This window comes from Mustela erminea, chromosome 17 (genome assembly GCF_009829155.1).
Source record: "Mustela erminea isolate mMusErm1 chromosome 17, mMusErm1.Pri, whole genome shotgun sequence".
Classification (NCBI taxonomy): Eukaryota; Metazoa; Chordata; class Mammalia; order Carnivora; family Mustelidae; genus Mustela; species Mustela erminea.
The window spans coordinates 38,305,026-38,325,263 of NC_045630.1; the positions used below are offsets into that span (position 1 = coordinate 38,305,026).

The 20,238-nt window shown below is 35.7% G+C and overlaps 1 protein-coding gene across 3 annotated transcripts in view; it reads right to left on the reverse strand.

Annotated features, from left to right (window-relative positions):
- ASPM (assembly factor for spindle microtubules) overlaps positions 1–20,238 on the reverse strand; it is a 63,133-nt gene that overhangs the window by 30,887 nt on the left and 12,008 nt on the right. For 2 of the 3 annotated variants that reach the window (XM_032317747.1, XM_032317745.1), the window contains exons 4-17: positions 18,475–18,579; positions 17,725–17,871; positions 16,277–16,522; positions 15,469–15,536; positions 12,045–12,186; positions 11,146–11,276; positions 10,480–10,655; positions 7,856–8,001; positions 7,680–7,765; positions 6,988–7,209; positions 5,646–5,853; positions 5,406–5,551; positions 5,180–5,308; positions 381–575 (exon numbers count right to left, since the gene is read on the reverse strand). In XM_032317747.1, coding sequence (XP_032173638.1) covers positions 381–575; positions 5,180–5,308; positions 5,406–5,551; positions 5,646–5,853; positions 6,988–7,209; positions 7,680–7,765; positions 7,856–8,001; positions 10,480–10,655; positions 11,146–11,276; positions 12,045–12,186; positions 15,469–15,536; positions 16,277–16,522; positions 17,725–17,871; positions 18,475–18,579 — 2,147 coding nt within the window. The remainder of the gene's footprint in view (positions 1–380; positions 576–5,179; positions 5,309–5,405; positions 5,552–5,645; positions 5,854–6,987; positions 7,210–7,679; positions 7,766–7,855; positions 8,002–10,479; positions 10,656–11,145; positions 11,277–12,044; positions 12,187–15,468; positions 15,537–16,276; positions 16,523–17,724; positions 17,872–18,474; positions 18,580–20,238) is intronic. The other variant, XM_032317746.1, reaches the window with a different exon arrangement.

Below are 20,238 nucleotides of genomic sequence, written 5' to 3' on the forward strand. Positions count from 1 at the left end.
TTTTAGAGGTAGTAGGAATATATTAAATATTTGTTCAAGTACCAGAAAAATTTGAAAGCCTAAAATATAATTGAAAAATTTATCATATTTTACTTTCTTCCTTAAAAATGTCATTAAAAGGGGCGCCTAAGTGGCTCAATGGTTAAGCCTCTGGTGGTTAAGTGGTTAAGCCTCTGCCTTCAGCTCAGATCGTGGTCTCAGGGTCCTGGAATCGAGCTCCACATCAGGCTCTCTGCTCAGGGGGGAGCCTGCTTCCCCCCTCTCTCTCTGCCTGTCTCTCTGCCTACTTGTAATCTCTCTCTCTGTGTCAAATAAATAAATGAAATCTTTTAAAAAAAGTCATTATAACTTTTTAAATTCCAAAAACCAGGATACTATACCTGAATAACTGATGCTGATTCATTTTGAACTTTTTCTAGTTTTTCCTTTTTTAACATTAATAATTTTCTCTGTGCTAAGAGTCTTCGCCAGTATTTCTGAATGGTCAATGCTGCATTAATCTCCTTCTTCAATCGTTGTTTACTTAGGAAATTGATTACAGCTGATTGAATAATTCTTGCAGCTTTGTCTTGCTCCTAAAAAAAAAAAAAAAAAAAAAAAAAAAAAGCAAAGCTGAATCATAAAAGCAAAGATGAATCAAAAGCTTAATTACTGGGGTGCCTGGGTGGCTCAGTGGGTTAAAGCCTCTGCCTTTGGCTCAGGTCATGATTCAGGGTCCCGGAATCGAGCCCCACACTGGGCTCTCTGCTCAAGCAGGGAGCCTGCTTCTCCTCTCTCTCTCTGTCTGCCTCTCTGCCTACTTGTGATTTCTGTCTGTCAAATAAATAAATAAAAATCTTTAAAAAAAAAAAGCTTACTTAAGTATGTAAGAAAATCATCTATTAAATATTAATCAAACTGATCCTGAAAATAAAACATCCCCCCGACTTAAGATATGCTCATCTTTGGAATATAGATACTTCCAGGAATGTCAAAAGGTCTGATAGGTGGAAATGCATATATGTATTTATATAATGGAACAAAAATTCCCAAGGCTATAATCCTAAAATAAAGATCACAGGCATGTTTGAAATATCATCTCAATAATCAATATAAAGGCCATTTAAATGTGGTATGTTTCAGGGTGCCTGGGTGGCTCAGTTATTAAGGGCCTGCCTTAGGCTCAGGTCATGGTCCCGGGGTCCAGGGATCAACAGGAAGCCTACTTTTCCCTCTCCTACTCCCCCTGGCTGTGTTCTCTCTCTCGCTGTCTCTCTGTGCCAAATAAAGAAATAAAATCTTTTAAAATAAATGAATGAATGAATGAATGAAGTATGTTTCTCAGATTATAGCCCAGAGTATTCATGCTTGATTTTGAAAAAAGCAGTGGACCATAGGAGGAAATAAAAAAAAAAAAAAGGAGGTCAGAAATAAACAAAATGCCTTACAATATAAGGTAGTCTTGCTTTGTAACAACTCGAACAAAGAAATTAACAAAAAGGGAGAATCAGCATAATATTTACTTTTAGCACAGAATACTTTATGGCTTTAAGGCATAGACAATCAAGATGACAGAATATCAGATTATGGGAAGTGGTAGCAGGACTGCTTGATAGCTTAAGTGACCGAAAAAAAGCTACCAGCCCTGGGAGCACCACAGGCTGATACCCTATATACCTCTATTTCTGTTACTTCTAATGATGAAGTACTAGCAAAAACAACATAGGTCAAATACTTACTAGGCATCAGGCACCATTCTAAACAGTTCATGAATGCTTCCTCTAAATCTCACACAACCATAAGAACAAATGAACAGGTACCACTTTTATGACTATGGGGAAACTGAGACAGAGAAGTCAAGTAGACTGTCAGTCTACTGGGCGGATAACCAGTATTCGAATGAAGCCATCACTATGCCACACCCTCAAGGCCAGATTTATCATTTCAGTTACCTGAATTGGAAACTAGAATATAAATTATTCCCTGTGGTGGAAAGAATAATTTATAGCATGTAGCTATAAAATTTATTGTTATTTATAACTTTATGTAGCTATCTGGAACAGCTCACTATTCAAGGATGGGATCTATATAGACATTAGATTCTAATTATTAATTAATTATAATCAGGCAATGAGATCTATGGGTGGAAACTGCACAGTATGGGAACACATTCAACTATAGAAGGGATCAAACAGTATACTCTAAGAAAGGAAAAATGTAGTTAATGGATTGAAACAAATACTAAGAAATGGTGAGAGTCATATATTACATCACTCCTAAGTGGAAAAAGACTAGACAATTCTAAAATTGGGGAAGAATTACGTCCAACAAATTGATTAAGTGATCTAACTCTGTCCGTCCCCCTGTATGAGCATATGGCCTTTAAGACTATTGATATCTTTCGGGCACCTGGTAGCTCAGTGGGTTAAAGCATCTGCCTTCGGCTCAGGTCATGATCCCAGGGTACTGGGATCGAGCCCTGCATTGGGCTCTCTGCTCAGCGGGGAGCTTGCTGCTTCCTCTCTCTCTGCCTGCTTCTCTGCCTACTTGTGATCTCTGTCTATCAAATGAATAAATAAAATCTTAAAAAAAAAAAAGACTATAGATATCCAAATTAAAATCATCCCTACACCCAGCCACAATTTAAGGAGCACAAATTCAGTTCTACAAGTTAAAAAATTTCTGGAGATTTGTTTCATAGTGATGTAAATATACTTCACACTACTGAACTGTATACTTTAAAAAGAGTTAAGATAGTAAATTTTATGATGTGTTCTTTACCACAATTAAACAAAAACTGGGTTAAAAATAAGCATTTCCTATTAGCTTAAAAAAAAAAAAAGTCAAAAGTTGCATTGAGTCAAAAGTTCCAAGGCAAGGGGCACTCCTAGATACAGTGGACTAAGGTAATTTTGTAGATCATCTCAATCTCAAGCAAACTAAAATGGAACAATTTTATGTGACATTAGAGAAGCTACAGATAGAAAATAGATAAATCCAAAACAGCAACTGTTTGAAAAATTTATAAACTGATGGTAAAAATTCCAATGCTGATTAAGTCACTGCTTCTTTGCTAAATTAGACTGCATGTTACCATTTTTAATCTTATGCTATTGCTAAGCTAACCTATTATTACAAGCTTGTTTTATTTTACTTTGCGTATGGGCCACATACAGGGATCCACTTTGCTTTAAAGTTCATGCCTACTCTTTGACAGAAGAACTAATGTGTCAGGGTACCCTTGGATAATCCTACCTCATTCATTAGGAATTGGGCCATTAGTCAATTTTCACTTATCACCTCAAAAACTTGAGTCAGTCTTTTCTAAATGGATAGTTTATGTGAATTCTAACAATGAGATGGAAGTAAAATACAATACCTGAAAAATTAGCTATCCATGGTAATTTTTATGTTTATAAGATTATAATATTTCTATGACAATATATAGGGAACCTACTGCTTAATGTTCCAAATAGCAAACAAAAACATGTAATTCGATATTCATGTATTTGTATGAGAGGGAGCATGGTCACCTGGAGAAAGGATAGAAGCAGTTGTCTTTAAAAAACAGGAAACTTTCTTCTTCCTAAATCAGGAAAAGGGATCTCACCAGCAAACAGCTAGGAAATCTTTGTAGTTTATATCTTATTAGTATAAGGTCATCTTGAGCAGAAAATAAAGCAGATTTCACTTACCAGTCCCCCCAATTCTGATAAATATCTATTTCATGGGATTTTTACTCTCTCATTTAATGTCATATAAACATAATGAGTGAAATAATTTGAGGACCAGCCAGGAGTCTTTGCTGAAAACTCTCCTAAAGCAATTCTCCAAAAGCTTCCAGAGTACAAAGTTATCCTCTAAGACATATGTGGGCAAGGAGGGAGATTCTAAGAAGATAAGGGGCAAAAGAAGGCACAAGGAATAGATATGGTAGCAGAAAAGACCAGTGTGAGTATAAGCCACTGCCTGTTTCCCAAAAGTTACTACTAGGAGTTTGAGTGGGGTAACAGCAAATTATTTCAATTACTATGTTATTTCCGAGTCTGACAAACTATGACAAAATACATGGTATGTTTAAGAGTTGCCAAAATGTAGCTGTTTTATAGAGTTATTAAGAACTCTACCATAAATGCACAGTAACTCAAAATTGAGGATAAAGTGGAAAGTATTTCTGAAATACATGATAAGTTTATCAAACATAGCTGCTTATTTTATTTGATTTTCCAAATAAGTGAATATAAGATCATTAGTGGAAGGGGTAGGGAGAAAAAAGGATTAAAATAGTTTGTTTAACTTGATTAAGGAGACCATTTCACAGTTGGTTAAAAATTACATTTTCTCAGAATAAAAAAAAAAAAGCTTACATTAACATAAAAGTTTGTACTGTTGGGGTCAAAAAAGGAAATGACAAATAACATCACTATCCCTGTGCCCAGATCCCAAACAATAAATAAAACAAAGGAAACCAAATTCCACTTAAAAAAATTTTCTTTTTTAAGATTTTATTTATTTGACAGAGAGACAGAGAGAGAGCACAAGCAGGGGGAGTGGCAGGCAGAGGGAGAGGGAGAAGCAGGCTCCCCCCCAGAGCAGGGAGCCCGATGTAGGGTTTGATCCCAGGACCCTAGGATCATGACCTGAGCCAAAGGCAGATGCTTAACCAACTGCGCCACCCAGGCGTCCCTCCACTTTTAAACTAATAAAGGATACACTGGAAAACACTTTCAGACAAACAAAATGAGCTGGCTAACTGCACTACAAAATCAGACAGACACCCAGACTCCAGGGGCACTCTCCAGCACCAAGATCAAGACTCCCAGAACACCACATGAAAAAATTCATGGAAAACTGCTCCCAGAGAGAGTTTAGATTCCAGGAAGGGATAGGTTAGATTCCATGAAGGAGAAAAGAGCTGAGTCAGGTATCCTCAGTTTACTTTTGTAAATTTACAAAGGGTCTAAGTTATTCTACTTCTGCCAGAGCAAGCAAGGGAACAGTGCCTGGAAGACACATCCAGTGAAAGAAACACCAAAGCTTAGGGAGAAATACCCAGCCCTAACCCAAAACACAAACAATTATTAAAATTAGGTCAATAAATTCACATATCAGTAAAATGTAAAAATCATAACGAAACTCAATCAACTGGTATTTTGTGAAGTACAATTCACATTGCAATGTTTTCATTTTGGGGGAGTACCTGATGGCGTTTTAGATCTGTTTTTAGTTTGTATTTTCTCCAAGTTGTCTGTATAAGTCTAGCAGCTCTTGCTTCTTTACAAAGATCCAAAAGCCTTGCACAAAGAAATGACAAATAAGTGATAACCACCTAAAGGAAAACAGAAGAGATGGAAACAGAAGTTTGCCAGAGAATACGCATCTTAACTGTCATCTGCTGAGACTCTTACTAGATGAAGAACACTTACCTTTTCGTCAGGAATTGTATTGGACATATCCGAGTGATTAATCATAGCAGGTATTCCACCAAGGTCTCTAACTGCAGACCTGACCAACTGAAAATTTTTCTTTTCATTTTCTAGAAGTTCTTTGTATAGTTCTGAAGTGTTTTCTACTATGCAAATGAAAAAGAGATTAGACAGTTCCAGTCAAAAATCTGATGTGACAAAGAAAAAACTTGAAAAGCGAATCAGCCAAAAGGGACTAACCATGATCAAATGCTTTAAAAGACAAATCCAGAGAGCTTCCGTCAGATTCAGATGATGAATTTAACACCACTGAACCAGTCTGTGTGCATTCTACAGTTTGAGTAGTCCGCTGACATATAGCATCAAAAGGCACATAGTAAGGATGGTAGTGATGGATCAGGTAACATAAAACACGGCCATCTGAGAAAGACACTGTAAAATTCTCCACCTGATTGGAAATAGCAGGAAAATGATGAACTATATTGGACAGTAATATAGATATTAATGGTTTTGTAGTGCATATTTCCTTTTAATAGCTAGGAAAATCACATTAGTGGCTAATAGTGCCTAGAATAATTAATACTTTATTTATAGCCAAATTCTCAATTATAAAATACTCTTTCAAAAATAGAATTTGATTATTATGCTAGGAGAAATAGGGTCCCTCAAAAAATTCATGTCCTTCCTAGAATCTCAAAATATCACATTATTTGGATACAGGGCCACGCAGGTTTAATTTTCACAGTGAAGTAGGGTAGATTCTAAATCCAATGTCTTGTATCCTTATATGGAGAGACACACAGAGACAGACATACAGGAAGATGCTATGTGAGACAGAGGCAGAGACTGGAGTAAGGGATCCACAAGCCCAGGAATGCCAAGGATTTCCAAGGAATGCCAAGGATTGCCAGCAACACCAGAAGTTAAGACAAAGGTATGGAACACATGCTCCCCTAGAGCCTTCCAAAGCTCTCTAGTATGTAGTTAAAACGTAGAAGATTATCCATGTATCTGACAAATTTTCTACTAACCATACTATTCAAGGTATAACAGTTTACTATATTTAGTAACATGAACTCTATCATTTTTCTGGCTTCATATTCTTTACCAGATATTTTATTCATTTTCACATATTTACATTTAAGGGTACACTTCATTAAGGGTACAGAAATCCAGTATTAATCTAACAAATGATTACAAAACACTCAACTTAGATTTTTTTCCTCCCCCTTGTAGCCAATGGTCTATCTACCATCCACTTCTAGAAGCATGGTGAGTTTATTTGCTTTTACCTTTAACATACGGGTGTAATCCTTAGGTGCCCCTGTTCTGACAAATGTCTCCTACTGAGACTCCTGACTACGGCATTTTTTCTTTCTTAGTAATACATTAAAAAATTGTGCATTATACAACTGGTGACAGATTAGATAACATACAGTATGTGAAAACACCCTCACTCATTTGTAGTTTATATATAAACTACATTATTTAAGAAATGCAACAAAATATTTTACGAATAAAGTTTGATTTTAACCAAAATGTACTTAAGTCAGTGAGCTTAAACAGAAATAAAGAAACTTACTTTTTTATTATAGAAAGCACAAACAGCATTTACCCACTCCATCAACAGCTTTATGCTCTCACTATATTGTTCAAAGGAACCACTATTTCTTTTGTCTTTTTTCTTATTGATAATAGCATCAGAATGACAAGATCGTGCAGACATTGTTTTCTTCATACTCTGAGTGTGTTTTAAAAAGTCAATTTCTTCTTTTAACTGATCTAAATTAATGGAAATATCCACCTGAAACACACACAAAAAAGGATAAATACCTCTATGTTTTTCATATACCATTTTAACCACAGAAGTTAGTCATTGTTGTCTTCATTTTTTTAAAAACACAAACATAATTTATACAGAAGTGATGGAATGCATAGTGGTTAATGTATAGTGTGTCATGTGTAAGATCTGGGGTCACACAAGCCTGGATTCTAATCTCATTGCTTCTTCCTATCAATGTTCTAACGTCTAGCTTCACTTTCCTTATCTATGAAGCAGTGACAACACCTACCTTACAGGGGTGTTGTGAAGATTAAATTGCAATTATTCCAGTTTCTGGGACAGAATAAACCCCAGTAAGTAACAGTTATTGTTAGTCTATTTGATGAAAAGGCTTTTATAAACCAATATTTTTGGTTGATAAATTTGATAAAAAGTATAAAAATTTGACAAAAATTTGATAAAAAGTATAACATTTACCAAATGTACAATACCTGAAAAGCAAATGCTATTTTCCAAAGTAATGCAAGAGTTTTTTCTCTGTGCCTATCCACAATATCCTTAGATAGGATTGTATTTCCTATAAATGAAAAGACAGCCTATTAGCACAATATATGTACATATCAGTTTTTGGTGAGAAGAAAAAGTTTTATTTTTACTCAATTTTTACCATGCTCATCATTTAATTGAATTCCTTGTGATCTAAGAATTTGAAGAACAATATCAACATTGTGCATCTTCTGAAGACGACTTATTGCAGGAATCCTGAGTTTCTTTGAGAGATTCCAGTCTCGTGTGAGAAGTTCCATGATTCGCCTAACAATAAAGAAATTTTCAGATGACATTCTCATATAAAAACATATGTGAAAAGCTCCTGGCATCAAAAGGTGAGGCTCAAACCAGACCCCAAAATATCATAATATCCTGCCTTTACCCTCCCCCCACATTGAGACACTAAAGATCAATGTATGATTGTTCTTACCATGTAAAGAAATAAGCTTAACTTTCCTTTAAAAAACAAAAAATACAAGTTGGACTTTATTTAATTACAGCTACCACCCACATAAATTCCCCTAATCTGAAGGATTTTAGGTGAGAAAGATCCCCCAAAACTAACTGAAAACTCTTGCTCCACAATTAGCAAATAAGAGTCATTTTTTCATTTTAAGCCTGAAGTTTGAGGTTTATGAACAGAATGTAAGAAAAAAAGATGAGACATATACAAGTGCACACATGAACAAAATAATAGAGTTCTATAGGAGAAAAGAAAGGGAAAGGAAGGGAGAAAGTATATTTGTGGAGGGACTACTATATTCTACACATTAAGCAAGTGCTTTCTTTTCTTATTTTAGTCCTCATAGCAAGTCCCACAATCAGGCACTATTATTGTTGTTGTTTTTTTTCTTCAGATGAAGAAACCAAAGCCCAAAGGAATTTAGTAAACTGCCTATAGTCACTTAGTTATTAATATGAACTAAAACTCAGTTTTATCAGATTCAGAAGCCATTCCATTATATCTATGCCAGATTATTATAAAAATATTTGAGTGCCTACCTTAAAAAGACATATATACTACAACTTAAATTCAAACCTCTAATATCATCTATATTACTAGTATTTTATCTACTAGACAATAATCAGTATTTCTACAGAAAAAGCAAACCCCAACAGATTATTGCAGATAGCTAAAATTTGGCAAAATTGTTTATAGAACTGAAATTTGGAGAACTATTTATATAACAATAATTTCTAAAGGTTATTAGAAAGTTACTCAAGATCATTCCAGACTAACCACTCAATCAACATATGAAGTATTTCTGCAAAAGTAGGCCAACCCATTACCTATGGCATCAGTAGATTAACCATTCTCAAGCATTCTCAAATGACCTTGAAGATTCATGATCATTTTGCTGACACTGAAGAAAGGAGAAATCTGGTATGCAAAATCAAGTCTCTTAACTAGTTAGAATCCCTGACCAACAAAAAAGCATCAATATCCAACGCTGCTAAATCCTTAGTAACTCTCGTAAAAACCTAAAAAATGTCTTCCATTGTGGAAAATAGCAGTGAACATAAAACCAGTCAGTGCCCCTCCTGGAAAGTGGAGAAAGTCTAAAAACGTGAATTCCTATTGGCCAGGAAACACATGTAGTGGCTTGGATGTATGAAATGAACAAATTAAACAAATATAAAAATAACATGTGAAACATTTTCAGCAAATTCTCTAGACTGTATGGAAATTACTCAAGTGATAAATAACTACAGAAAAGTTCAAAAGACCATTACTTTGTCGTGAGAACATATAATCAGAAAAGAATATGGAAATTTAATTTAGAAGGAAGCAAGTGACATGTATGTTGTTTTTGAAGAACTAGGGATTCATAAAGTTCCAGAGATCCCTTCCTCACATATGTCAAATGTAATGTAAATTAGAGACTTTTGTAGAAACAAGACAAATGTCTCCAATGCAGATATCCCGAAGAGGCCAACTGTACTACAGTGCTCATGGTCACTCCTGCCAAAGCAGGAACTGCTAATTCACTGGACTCCTACCAAAGCCAATTTTGATGATTCTGGTTTGTTATGAAGTGTTGTATGGTTTGAAGCCAGACATCCTGAGTTTATGTCTCAATATCATGATATAAAACATTCTGTTACTTCTCCAGCCTGCTTTTCCTCCTATGTAAAACAAGGTTAATAATGAAACTAGAATTGGTCCCAAGTAATAACAGTATTTATGAAACCCTGTCACCATAACGTGTTACTTAAATGTTTGATATTTTAAATGATTCCATGCTTGTCTCAGCTTCTGTTCTAGGGCATCACTGGTTACTACTCACAGACCTTTGTCACTGTCAGCATGAAAAAAAAATGTGCACAGGAGACAAGGTTTCTAGACCTAAAATTGACACTATTTTACAAAGGTGCTGCACATACTTGTCCCAGTCCTTTTTACCCTAAAAAAATTTACTGCATCATATGAAAGAGCAAGAAAGAGGGGCGCCTGAGTGGCTCAGTTAGGTTAAGTGTCTGACTCTCAATTTTGGTTCAGGTTATGATCTGAGGGTTGTGAGACTGAGCCCCATGTTGGGCTCTGTGCTCAGCAGAGTCTGCAAGAGTATTCTCTCCCTCTTCCCCTACCTCCTCCCCCAACTCTCTCTCTCTCTCTCAAATAAATAAATTTTTTAAAAAAGGAAGAGCAAGAAAGACTATGTAAATTTAAATAAAAAAGTGTTTAGCGGAAAATTTTAGTCTATTCCATTAAGTAAAATAATTCTTATTTCTCATACTTACACAAGACGCACCCCACACTGCAAGTCTACAGCAAGATTTGTAACAGCAAAATCAAATTCATCAAATGGTGTCTGAACATGGTTAACAGGTAATCCCAATAAGCTAAGGTGACGGGAAAGATCACCTTCACCACTTAGGAAGTCTCGTGAAAAAGCCAAAAGAATGTCTTTACTAGTCTGTGGAGAAACAAGTTGCAGGTATTAAATCCCAAGATTATAATTTTGATTATAATAACAACAAATTCTTATTCTGCGCATATAGAAATGAAGTCAAATTAATGGTAGCATAAAAAAAGTCAGTTTCATATCATATGGTAATAATGTACATCTATTTCCAATTTAAGGCCTTTTAAAAAATTGCTCATAATTAACAACAGACTCCAAAAATTAGTCTTCATTTGATAGTATGCTACATTAGGAAAGAAATCCCAATCCCTCTACCCAGTTAATTCCTCAGAATTCTCAAATCAACAAAACTTCATAGGGTATCCAATAAGTTAGGCAGGGTTAGAACTATTAATAAGACAGACTAGGTAAGTATTCCTATCCTATTCTACTCCAGAATACTCTTCTTTGGGAAGCTTAGAAGTTTTAAAAGAGAAAATACACAATAAAAACAAGTAAAAGTCTTAAATGTGAACTCTAAAAGAGAAAATGAAAACTATACCTTGAATTCAGCATCTTTACAGAAGAGACAAGGGTCATGATCAATAAGTTTGGATATTTTAGCATAATCAAGGAAACAAACCAACAGCAATAACTTTTTCAATGTAAACTTAGACAAAGCTTCTTCATGACCTTAAGTACAAAAAACATAGCAAGTTAATCTGTGAAAGAAAAGCTTCACCTTAAAATATGATAATGTACTAATAAAATTAATAGTAAGCACAAATAGAACATTATTTGTTTTTTAGTGTTTTAAATGTATGAATTCATGTAATATTCATAAAACTCTATGTTTCCAATATTTCCAGCTCATGGAGGAGGAAGCAGAGGCACAGAGATATCAAGTGATTTAGTCTGGGGCGCCTGGGTGGTTCAGTGGGTTAAGCCTCTGCTTTTGGCTCACGTCATTATCTCAGGGTTCTGGGCTTGAGTCCAACATCGGGCTCTCTGCTCAGCAGGGAGCCTGCTTCCCCCTCTCTCTGTCAGCCTCTCTGCCTACTTGTGATCTCCCTCTCTGTCAAATAAACAAATAAAATCCTTAAAAAAGTGATTTAGTCTATCTCATGCAACAAATTTTTAACAAGTACCTACTCTATGCAGGCAGCATCCTAGATGCCACATATATAGTTAACAAGCTAAAAGAAATATGATCTCCACAGGGCTTATAGCCTACTTGTGAGGAGAGGGTGGGTAGAGAGAACAAAAAGGTAAAAATAATTATAGTGATGGAGAAAGTGATGGGGAATGATGGGTGAAAAGAAAGGGTGGATAGTGGAGAGAGGAACTATTTATATTGACATCTCTAAGAAGGTAAAATTTAAACAGAGACCAGAAAGAATAAGAAGAAGAAGCCATTTATGCATAGCGGGGAAAGAATGCAATGGAGGCAGAACTACTCACCATCTCTATACAGATGAGGAACAGTGGGGTGTCTGTACTCAGCGGCTATATCAGGATTCCAAAGTAAGCGATTCAGAATGAACACAGCCAACCCCATGACATCACTATTGTCTTCCAAAGATAGGAGTTCTCCAAAAATTGTCTGAAAAGAAATTAAAGACTATGTGACTTTCACGAAGCAAAAGGATACAACAGGGGGCGAGCAGACTATAATCATCTAAGGATTTGGCAATGTTCTATTTTCTAAGTAGTATGGAAATAACATGGATATTTGCTAAAAAAAAACAAAAAACAAAAAACTGTATATGCTTTGTGCATTCCTTAGTGTATATGATGCACGATGAAAAAAGGCAAAAGCTCAGAACTAAGTTAAATTCTTAAAAATCATCTGACAAACCGTATTTACATTTAATTTTCCTTTAAAGAACTATCAAATGTAGGCATGTTGCTCAAATTCAATTTTAATTATCCTACTAAGTATATCATGAAGGTACAACAGAAACTTAAATATTCAAAATTTTTTAATAGTTAACAAGTGGAAACCCATCTGCAAATAATCTAACATAATAATTTGGAAAGTTCAGATCTGTTTACAATTGATTTTTTTTTAAAGATTTTATTTATTTATTTGACAGAGAGAGAGATCACAAGCAGGCAGAGAGGCGGCAGAGAGGGGAGGAAGCAGGCTCCCTGCTGAGCAGAGAGCCCGATGTGGGGCTCCATCCCAGGACTCTAGGATCATGACCTGAGCCAAAAGCAGCAGCTTAACCCAGAGCCACCCAGGCGCCCCTGTTTATAACTGATTTTTAACAGTATTTTTTATTATGTCCTGTTAGCCACTGTATAGTACATTAGTTTTTGATGTAGTGTTCAATGATTCATTAGTTGTGTATAACATAATTGATTTAAATATGAAATTAACTTAACACCAACATGTTTATTATTAATGATTTTTAAAGTAATTAGAAAAAACTAAAACCATATCAGGTTATATCTTATAAGCTTACATTGACCAATTGTAGAGATAAAAGCATGGTAAATATATGTCAAAATAGAAAAACTTTGGGGTGCCTGGGTGGCTCAGTGGGTTAAAGCCTCTGCCTTTGGCTCAGGTCATGATCCTAGAGTCCTGGGATCGAGCCCCGCATCGGGCTCTCTGCTCCACAGGGAGCCTGCTTCCCCTTCTCTCTCTGCCTGCCTCTCTGTCTACTTGTGATCTCTGTCTGTCAAATAAATAAATAAAATCTTAAAAAAAAAAAAAAGAAAAACTTTATATTTACCTACTTTTTTTTCTTTGATGTTTTCTTAAAATCCTTAAGGTGTTCACAGGTACTCATACCTCCTATCTAAAAAAGAGTGTACATTCCCACCAACTGACATGGACTTGCTGTGTCCATGGAGGATAATATTCCTACCTCATTTGTGTTTGGCCAAATAATGCACTCTGGCCAGTGGAATACAGATGGAAGGATACCTACTACATCTAAACAGATGTTTTATTTTTTGTTTATTTTTAAAGATTTTATTTATTTATTTGAGAGCAAGTGAGTGAGAGAAACAGCACAAGCCAGGGAAGCAGAGGCAGAGGGAGAAGCAGACTCCCCACTGAGCAGGGACCTTGATGCGGGACTCAATCCCAGGGTCTTGAGATCATGACTTGAGTTGAAGGCAGACACTTAAACAACTGAACCACCCAGGTGCTCCTAAGCAGAAGTTGTAAAAGGCATTGCAAGTTTCTGCCTAATTCTCTTGTTTTTTATCTTGGCCCAAATAGAGGGGTTCTACTTCAATTAAGGTTCCAGAATTATTTGACTGTGAAAGCAGAGCTAGTTGATATGTAATTTTCTGATTAACAAAAGCATACTAAATTGAAATAAGAAAACTCAGTAAAGATACTATCAAAGTTCTCTTTGGGCCTCAATTTCTTGATAAATAAAAGCCAAATACTGTTAATAATTCCTTTCAGTCCCAAAGACCATTGTATTCTAACATCTGGAATAAACTGAAGAATAGAATATCCCAAATGACAATGGCAAAAAGCCTAAAGAAAATGTAAAAGTATACCAGTAAAAGACAAAAGAAAACTGGAAATAGGGAGCATTTTAAAAATAGAATCATATTTTTAGTAGTCAAGTATTATTGTCTTTTTCATTTAGTTTTTTTTTTTTTAAGATTATTTATTTATTTATTTATGAGAGAGAGAGAGAGAGAGAGACAGCTACAGAGGGAACACAAGCTGGGGAAAAGGGAGAGGGAGAAGCAGGTTTCCCATAGAGCAGGGAGCCTGATGCAGGGCTCTATCCCAGGACCCTGGGATCATGACCTGAGCCTAAGAGAGACGCTTAACGACTGAGCCTCCCAGGTCTCCCACATTCAGTTAGTTTTAAAATTCTAAGTATTGGGGCACATGGGTGGCTCAGTGGGTTAAGCCTCTGCCTTCAGCTCAGGTCTTGGCTCAGGGTCTTGAGATTGAGCCCTACATAAGGCTCTCTGCTCGGCGGGGAGCCTGCTTCTCCCTCTCACTCTGCTTGCCTCTTTGCCTACTTGTTATCTCTCTCTGTCAAATAAAAAAATTTTAAAAATCTTAAAAAAAAAATTCTAAGCATTATTAAGCCATGCACCAAGTGAAAAACTCAAATTTGACGACATTTTTATAAGAAATGTTGCATTAAAATGGTTACAAGTTCGGGCTCTGGTATCAGGCAAGTATAGATTCACCCAGACTAATAATTGGCATATAGCATGTCATTTAAAATCCAAGCTTCAGTATTGTCATGAAGTGAAAAAAACAAGACACACCTCACTGGGATTTGAAGAGGTTTAAATTAGATAATATATTTCAAACAGTCTAGTATATCATTTGTAAAAGCTCAAGAAGAAGATTACAATACTTGTTATTATATCCAGTACCAAATTATACATATTTAAGAAAACAAGAAAATTACTTGCTATGTGATGATATGGCAATAATATATACTGGCATGATCTAATTACCTACTAAGCATTTTTTAAAGGACCTTAAATTTTATTATTTATTTATTTATAAAAGATTTTATTTATTTATTTGACAGACAGAGATCACACAAAGGCAGAGAGGCAGGCAGAGAGGCAGGCAGAGAGAGAGGAAGGGAAGCAGGCTCCCTGCTGAGCAGAGAGCCTGATGCGGGGCTCTATCCCAGGACCCTGAGGATCATGACCAAGCCGAAGGCAGAGGCTTAACACACTGAGCCACCCAGGCACCCCAGGACCTTAAATTTTATACTGAAAAACCAATTAAGCTAACTAAAGGACTTTATAAGTGAAATCATATTTTATTAAAAATACATAATAAAAAGCCTACTAAAGGTATATATAACAAAAGAAGTATACAATAAAAGTATATAATGAAAGGGATAAAATTTCAAAAACTGAAGCATATACTTACCTCTAAGCCAATTCGTAGCCATAAAGGATTATATGACAACAGCCAATTCAGGACTTTCTGCCGTTCTCCTGAAATGTATGTGAAAAGCAAGTAAGCTCAGACCACTACTCAAATAGAGACAATAAATAAAATTTTATGGAGGAAAATCATAAAAAAACAGGGATAATCACTTATATGAAATCAGTTAATTTAAATATATGGCATTCTTATATATATGATTATATTAAAGTACATAAGATTTTAGGCAGCAAAGTCAAATCATGTATATATTTGACTCTGAAATACAAAATGTTGAGTGTTTTTAAGGAATTAATTTCAAGTGGTGCCTGGGTGGCTCAGTCAGTTAAACATCTGACTCTTGATTTTGGTGCAGGTCATGATCTCAGGGTCCTGGGATCAGCCCTGTCTCAGGCTCTGCACTCAGTGGGGGGTCTGCTTGAGGATTCTCTCCTCCACCCTCCCCCTCTTCCCTGTCCTCCTCCCCCTCATGAATACCCATGCTCTCTCTCTCTCTCTCAAATGAATAAATAAATAAATCTTTAAAAAATATACATAATCACATCTTTAAAGAATCTTTATAAAGATTACTTTTTTTTTTTAAAGATTTTATTTATTTATTTGACACAGAGAGAGAGATCACAAGTAGGCAGAGAGGAAGAGAGAGGAGGAAGCAGGCTCCCTGCTGAGCAAAGAGCCCGATGTGGGGCTTGACCCCAGGACCCTGGGATCATGACCCGAGCTGAAGGCAGAGGCTTTAACCCACTGAGCCACCCAGGCGCCCCTATAAAGATTTCTATAATCTTCTTACCAACATCTTTCCAGAGGTGTCTGTCTTTTCTAACAACTAACCGCCTAGCTTCAATTTCAATTTCAAGCTTCTTAATAGCTTTAACCATTTTTTCAGAAGTAAATAAGCGACATGCTGCACGACGTAATCTATTCAGCCTGCACCGAGCAGTATAAGCTCTGAGAGACATTTCATCTTTTGTAGGAGCTCTAGGAACACTGATTTTATGTTGACTCTCCAATCCCAAAAGAAGAGTAGCAGCATTTACTGGGCAAAAAGAAAAGGAAGAATGTTTCTGGTTAAACAATATATACATATATCCTTAGATCTAGCAGTAAGTGCAAATATAAGATGGCCAAAATAGGGTCTTTTTTTCTGCCCCTTCCAAGCTTGTTCTTTCCTTTCTTTTCTCAAAATATGGGGATCATCTGGTTCACTCCATACCTTAGACCATTCTGTCGTTGCAACTTGGGGCTCTACCTACAAAATGGATCTCAAGTCTAACCATTTCTCATAACCTCCACCATTATTACTCAAGCTCATACACTATAATCTCTAACCTATGCTTATGAAATAGTCTCCCAACTAGTTTCTCTGCTTCCATTCTTTTTAATAAATTTAAAAAAGGTCTCTAAAGAATGTGACTTTAAAAAATCAATTAAATTTTGAAATGCAACTTGAATTTTTATAAAACACATTTTCTCTCAAGAAGAAAACTAAAAATCAGGCTTTGTTTTCTTCTGGGGAAAAAGAAAAGCTCCCTCTAGAGATTGTCTCGCCAAAGGGCCTTTTAATATAAATATGCTATACACTATTCTCTAACAAATACAGACAGACCTCTCTTTGAACATGTAACAATGGAGAAACTATCATTTTAAAGACAGCTTATATAATGGCTTGGCAATTTAAATGTTTACAATGATGTTTCCTTTTCTTGAGTTGAATTGATCCCTATAATTTCTATTCAAGAGCATCACAAGTTAAGTTTCCTTCTCTCTCAGGAAAAAAGCCTTCACATGTCTGAAGGACAGAATGCTTCCATCTTATTCTACACCTGAGTCTTTCTCAGAACATGCACTGAGATGTTTGCCATACAAGACTGTTAGATTTATTCACCAGTACAGTATACTTTATTTATGTAATGAAGATTGAATTGGATTTCTTAGTAGCCATGTTTCACTGTTAACTCAGACTGAATCTATATTAAAATAAAACTCATTCCCCTGAAAGGCTGGAATTGCATTGGCTGATGAACAAGAATGGAAAGCAAAAGGAAAAAGCAAAGTTGAGTACTTTCAGTAAAGAATTCCCTAAAAATTCTTACCTATACAATCTTTAGCAATGATGTCAATGAGTTAGTGAACCATGCCATTAACTATAATACATATGCATAATTTAAAAATGGCAATTTATGTTAAGAACTATCTATTAAAACAAGAGTCTTATTTAATTTAATCATTAATGTTTACCTTCAGAAATACTTGTTTTTACAGTGAAGTCATCAGGAGTTAATATAAAATTTAGCCACCAAGTGAAGCCCTGCTCCTGCTTCTCCTTCCAACGTTCATCATAAAACATGTTTTTTGCAGCAAACGGCATTGGGTGTCTTGGAACATCTAAAAATACAGTTGGTTTATTAAATGAGAAATTATCTTTTAAATTATTATGCAATATATAGCAAAAGACCATTTTTATTAGCAAAACCACCTAAAACACTGAACAATATTTGCTTTTCCACTAGTTGCAGATAACCACTGGAAACATTTTAGGTATAAAATGTAATCAAAGTTTGAAGGGAAAAAGCACCACCCTACTTCCTGGTTATTTAAAAATCCCAAGTCACCATGAATTAATTTCACAAAAGTCTGAGAAAATATCCTGTTATTTGAATGCACATATTTACAATTCTCCAAGGCTTTAATTCGACAAAAAGTATCAATTCATTTCCACTTGAAATGTAGTTAATGCTTCACTCCATGTCAGTTTTTCAGTGACTTTAAAAAATAATGAACACTGGGGAGCCTGGGTGGCTCAGTGGGTTAAAGCTTCTGCCTTCAGCTCCGGTCATGATCTCAGGGTCCTGGGATTGAGCCCCACATCGGGCTCTCTGCTCAGCGAGGAGCCTGCTTCACTCCTCTCTCTGCCTACCTCTACCTGCTTGTGATCTCTCTCTCTCTCTGTCAAATAAATAAAATAATGAAAAAAAAATGAACACTTACCTGTTTTTAATGGTTTTATGAAGGTCAAAGTAGACTGTGCCACAGCAACAATGGATTTTGTTCTTTTGTTTGTTTTAAAATTAGGAGTTCTGTATACTGATGAATCTAAAATAAATTAGAAAGCATTAAAAATGAAATAAATTCCATGAATGAACTCTTTTAAAGTTATATTTGGGGGCGCCTGGGTGGCTCAGCGGGGAGCCTGCTTCCTCCTCTCTCTCTCTCTGCCTGCCTCTCTGCCTACTTGTGATCTCTGTTAAATAAATAAAATCTTTAAAAATAAATAAATAAATAAATAAATAAATAGTTATATTTGAGTTCTTCAATATCACATCCATTTAGCAAATAACTACTAAGTTCCTGGTACTATGCTATGAACTTGGGGGTCAATAAAACCTACACCTGGAAGTTACAGACTAGAAGCTACACTTTATCTTGTGTCTGCAGAAGCTAAACCGCCATTTATTGTTATGTATATATTGCAGATTCTGTGTTATATGCTGAGAATGCGGAATTGCAGATATGGTCCCAGCCCTGGGAAGTTCTTAGTCTAGTACATAAGTTTAAAAGAAATTATAATACACCGCATAAAGGAGAAGTACATTTAAGCAGCTGTGAGAACAAGAGGGAGAGTTAACTTCACCTAGAAGGATAGGACAGCCTTCCTAAATGTAAATACACTTGAGCTGACTCTTATTAAAGTGGAAGTTAGGCATGAGGAATGTTCTGTTTGACAGAACTGCAGTATGATTGGAATAAAAAATACTTATCAGAAGAACAATAGAAGAGGTTGAAAAAAGTAGAAAAGAATTTGATCATAATAAAGGTAGTGGCAGCTAATGTTTGAATACTTTGTTGCAGGCACTATCACAGTCTTTTAATGTAGAATACTTCAGGTGATCACCCCAGCAAACCTCTAAGAAATGTACTATTATTATCCATATTTTATATAATTAGGCTACGGGGGCTTAGAAAAATTGAGCTACTTGGTCAATGTCACACAAGCCAGTAAGTGGCAGAGCTAGGCAGTATACTCCTAGAGCCGGCACTATTAATCAGTCTGATGTCTCTGGTATGCCAGTGAAAGATCTAATCCAGGAAATAACACTATCATTGTACATTTTAGAAAACAGAGGCCAATGGAATAAAAGGGGTCAAGACTAGAGATAGAAAGCTAAGAGGAAGCTATCACAGTGGCGCAACTTAGCTATTATGAGAATTTAAATTAAAACAGAAGCAGTGGAGATAAATTAGAAAGGAGAGTTATTTTAATAGTAGAACCTACAAGCCTTAATAACCACTGGCTAGGCAAGTGGGAAAGAATGAGAACTTCGGAGGATTTCCAGGTATCCAACCAGGTGACTGAAGGAGGTAGTAGGTGGTAACTACAAAGGAAACTGCAATAAAGGTGACAGTGGCAAAGTGATATATTTTATAGGTTAATATAGGTTATATCAGAACAGCAGTTCACTCCCTCAAATGCAGGTTTCGTACCACACGATACATTTACTACATATAAACAAAGAGCTAAGAAAAGGCAGAAGAGAGCAAACTATGATCCACAGGCAAAATCCAGCCCACTGACTATTTTTATATGGTCTACAATCTAGGACTAGTTTTTATATTTGTAAATAATTGGGGGGGGAATTCAAATGATCATATTTTATGATACATGAAAATTACATGAAAATTCAAATTTCAGTGTCCATAAATAAAATTATATTGGAACAGTCACATTTATTGATTTATACATTGTCTGTGGCT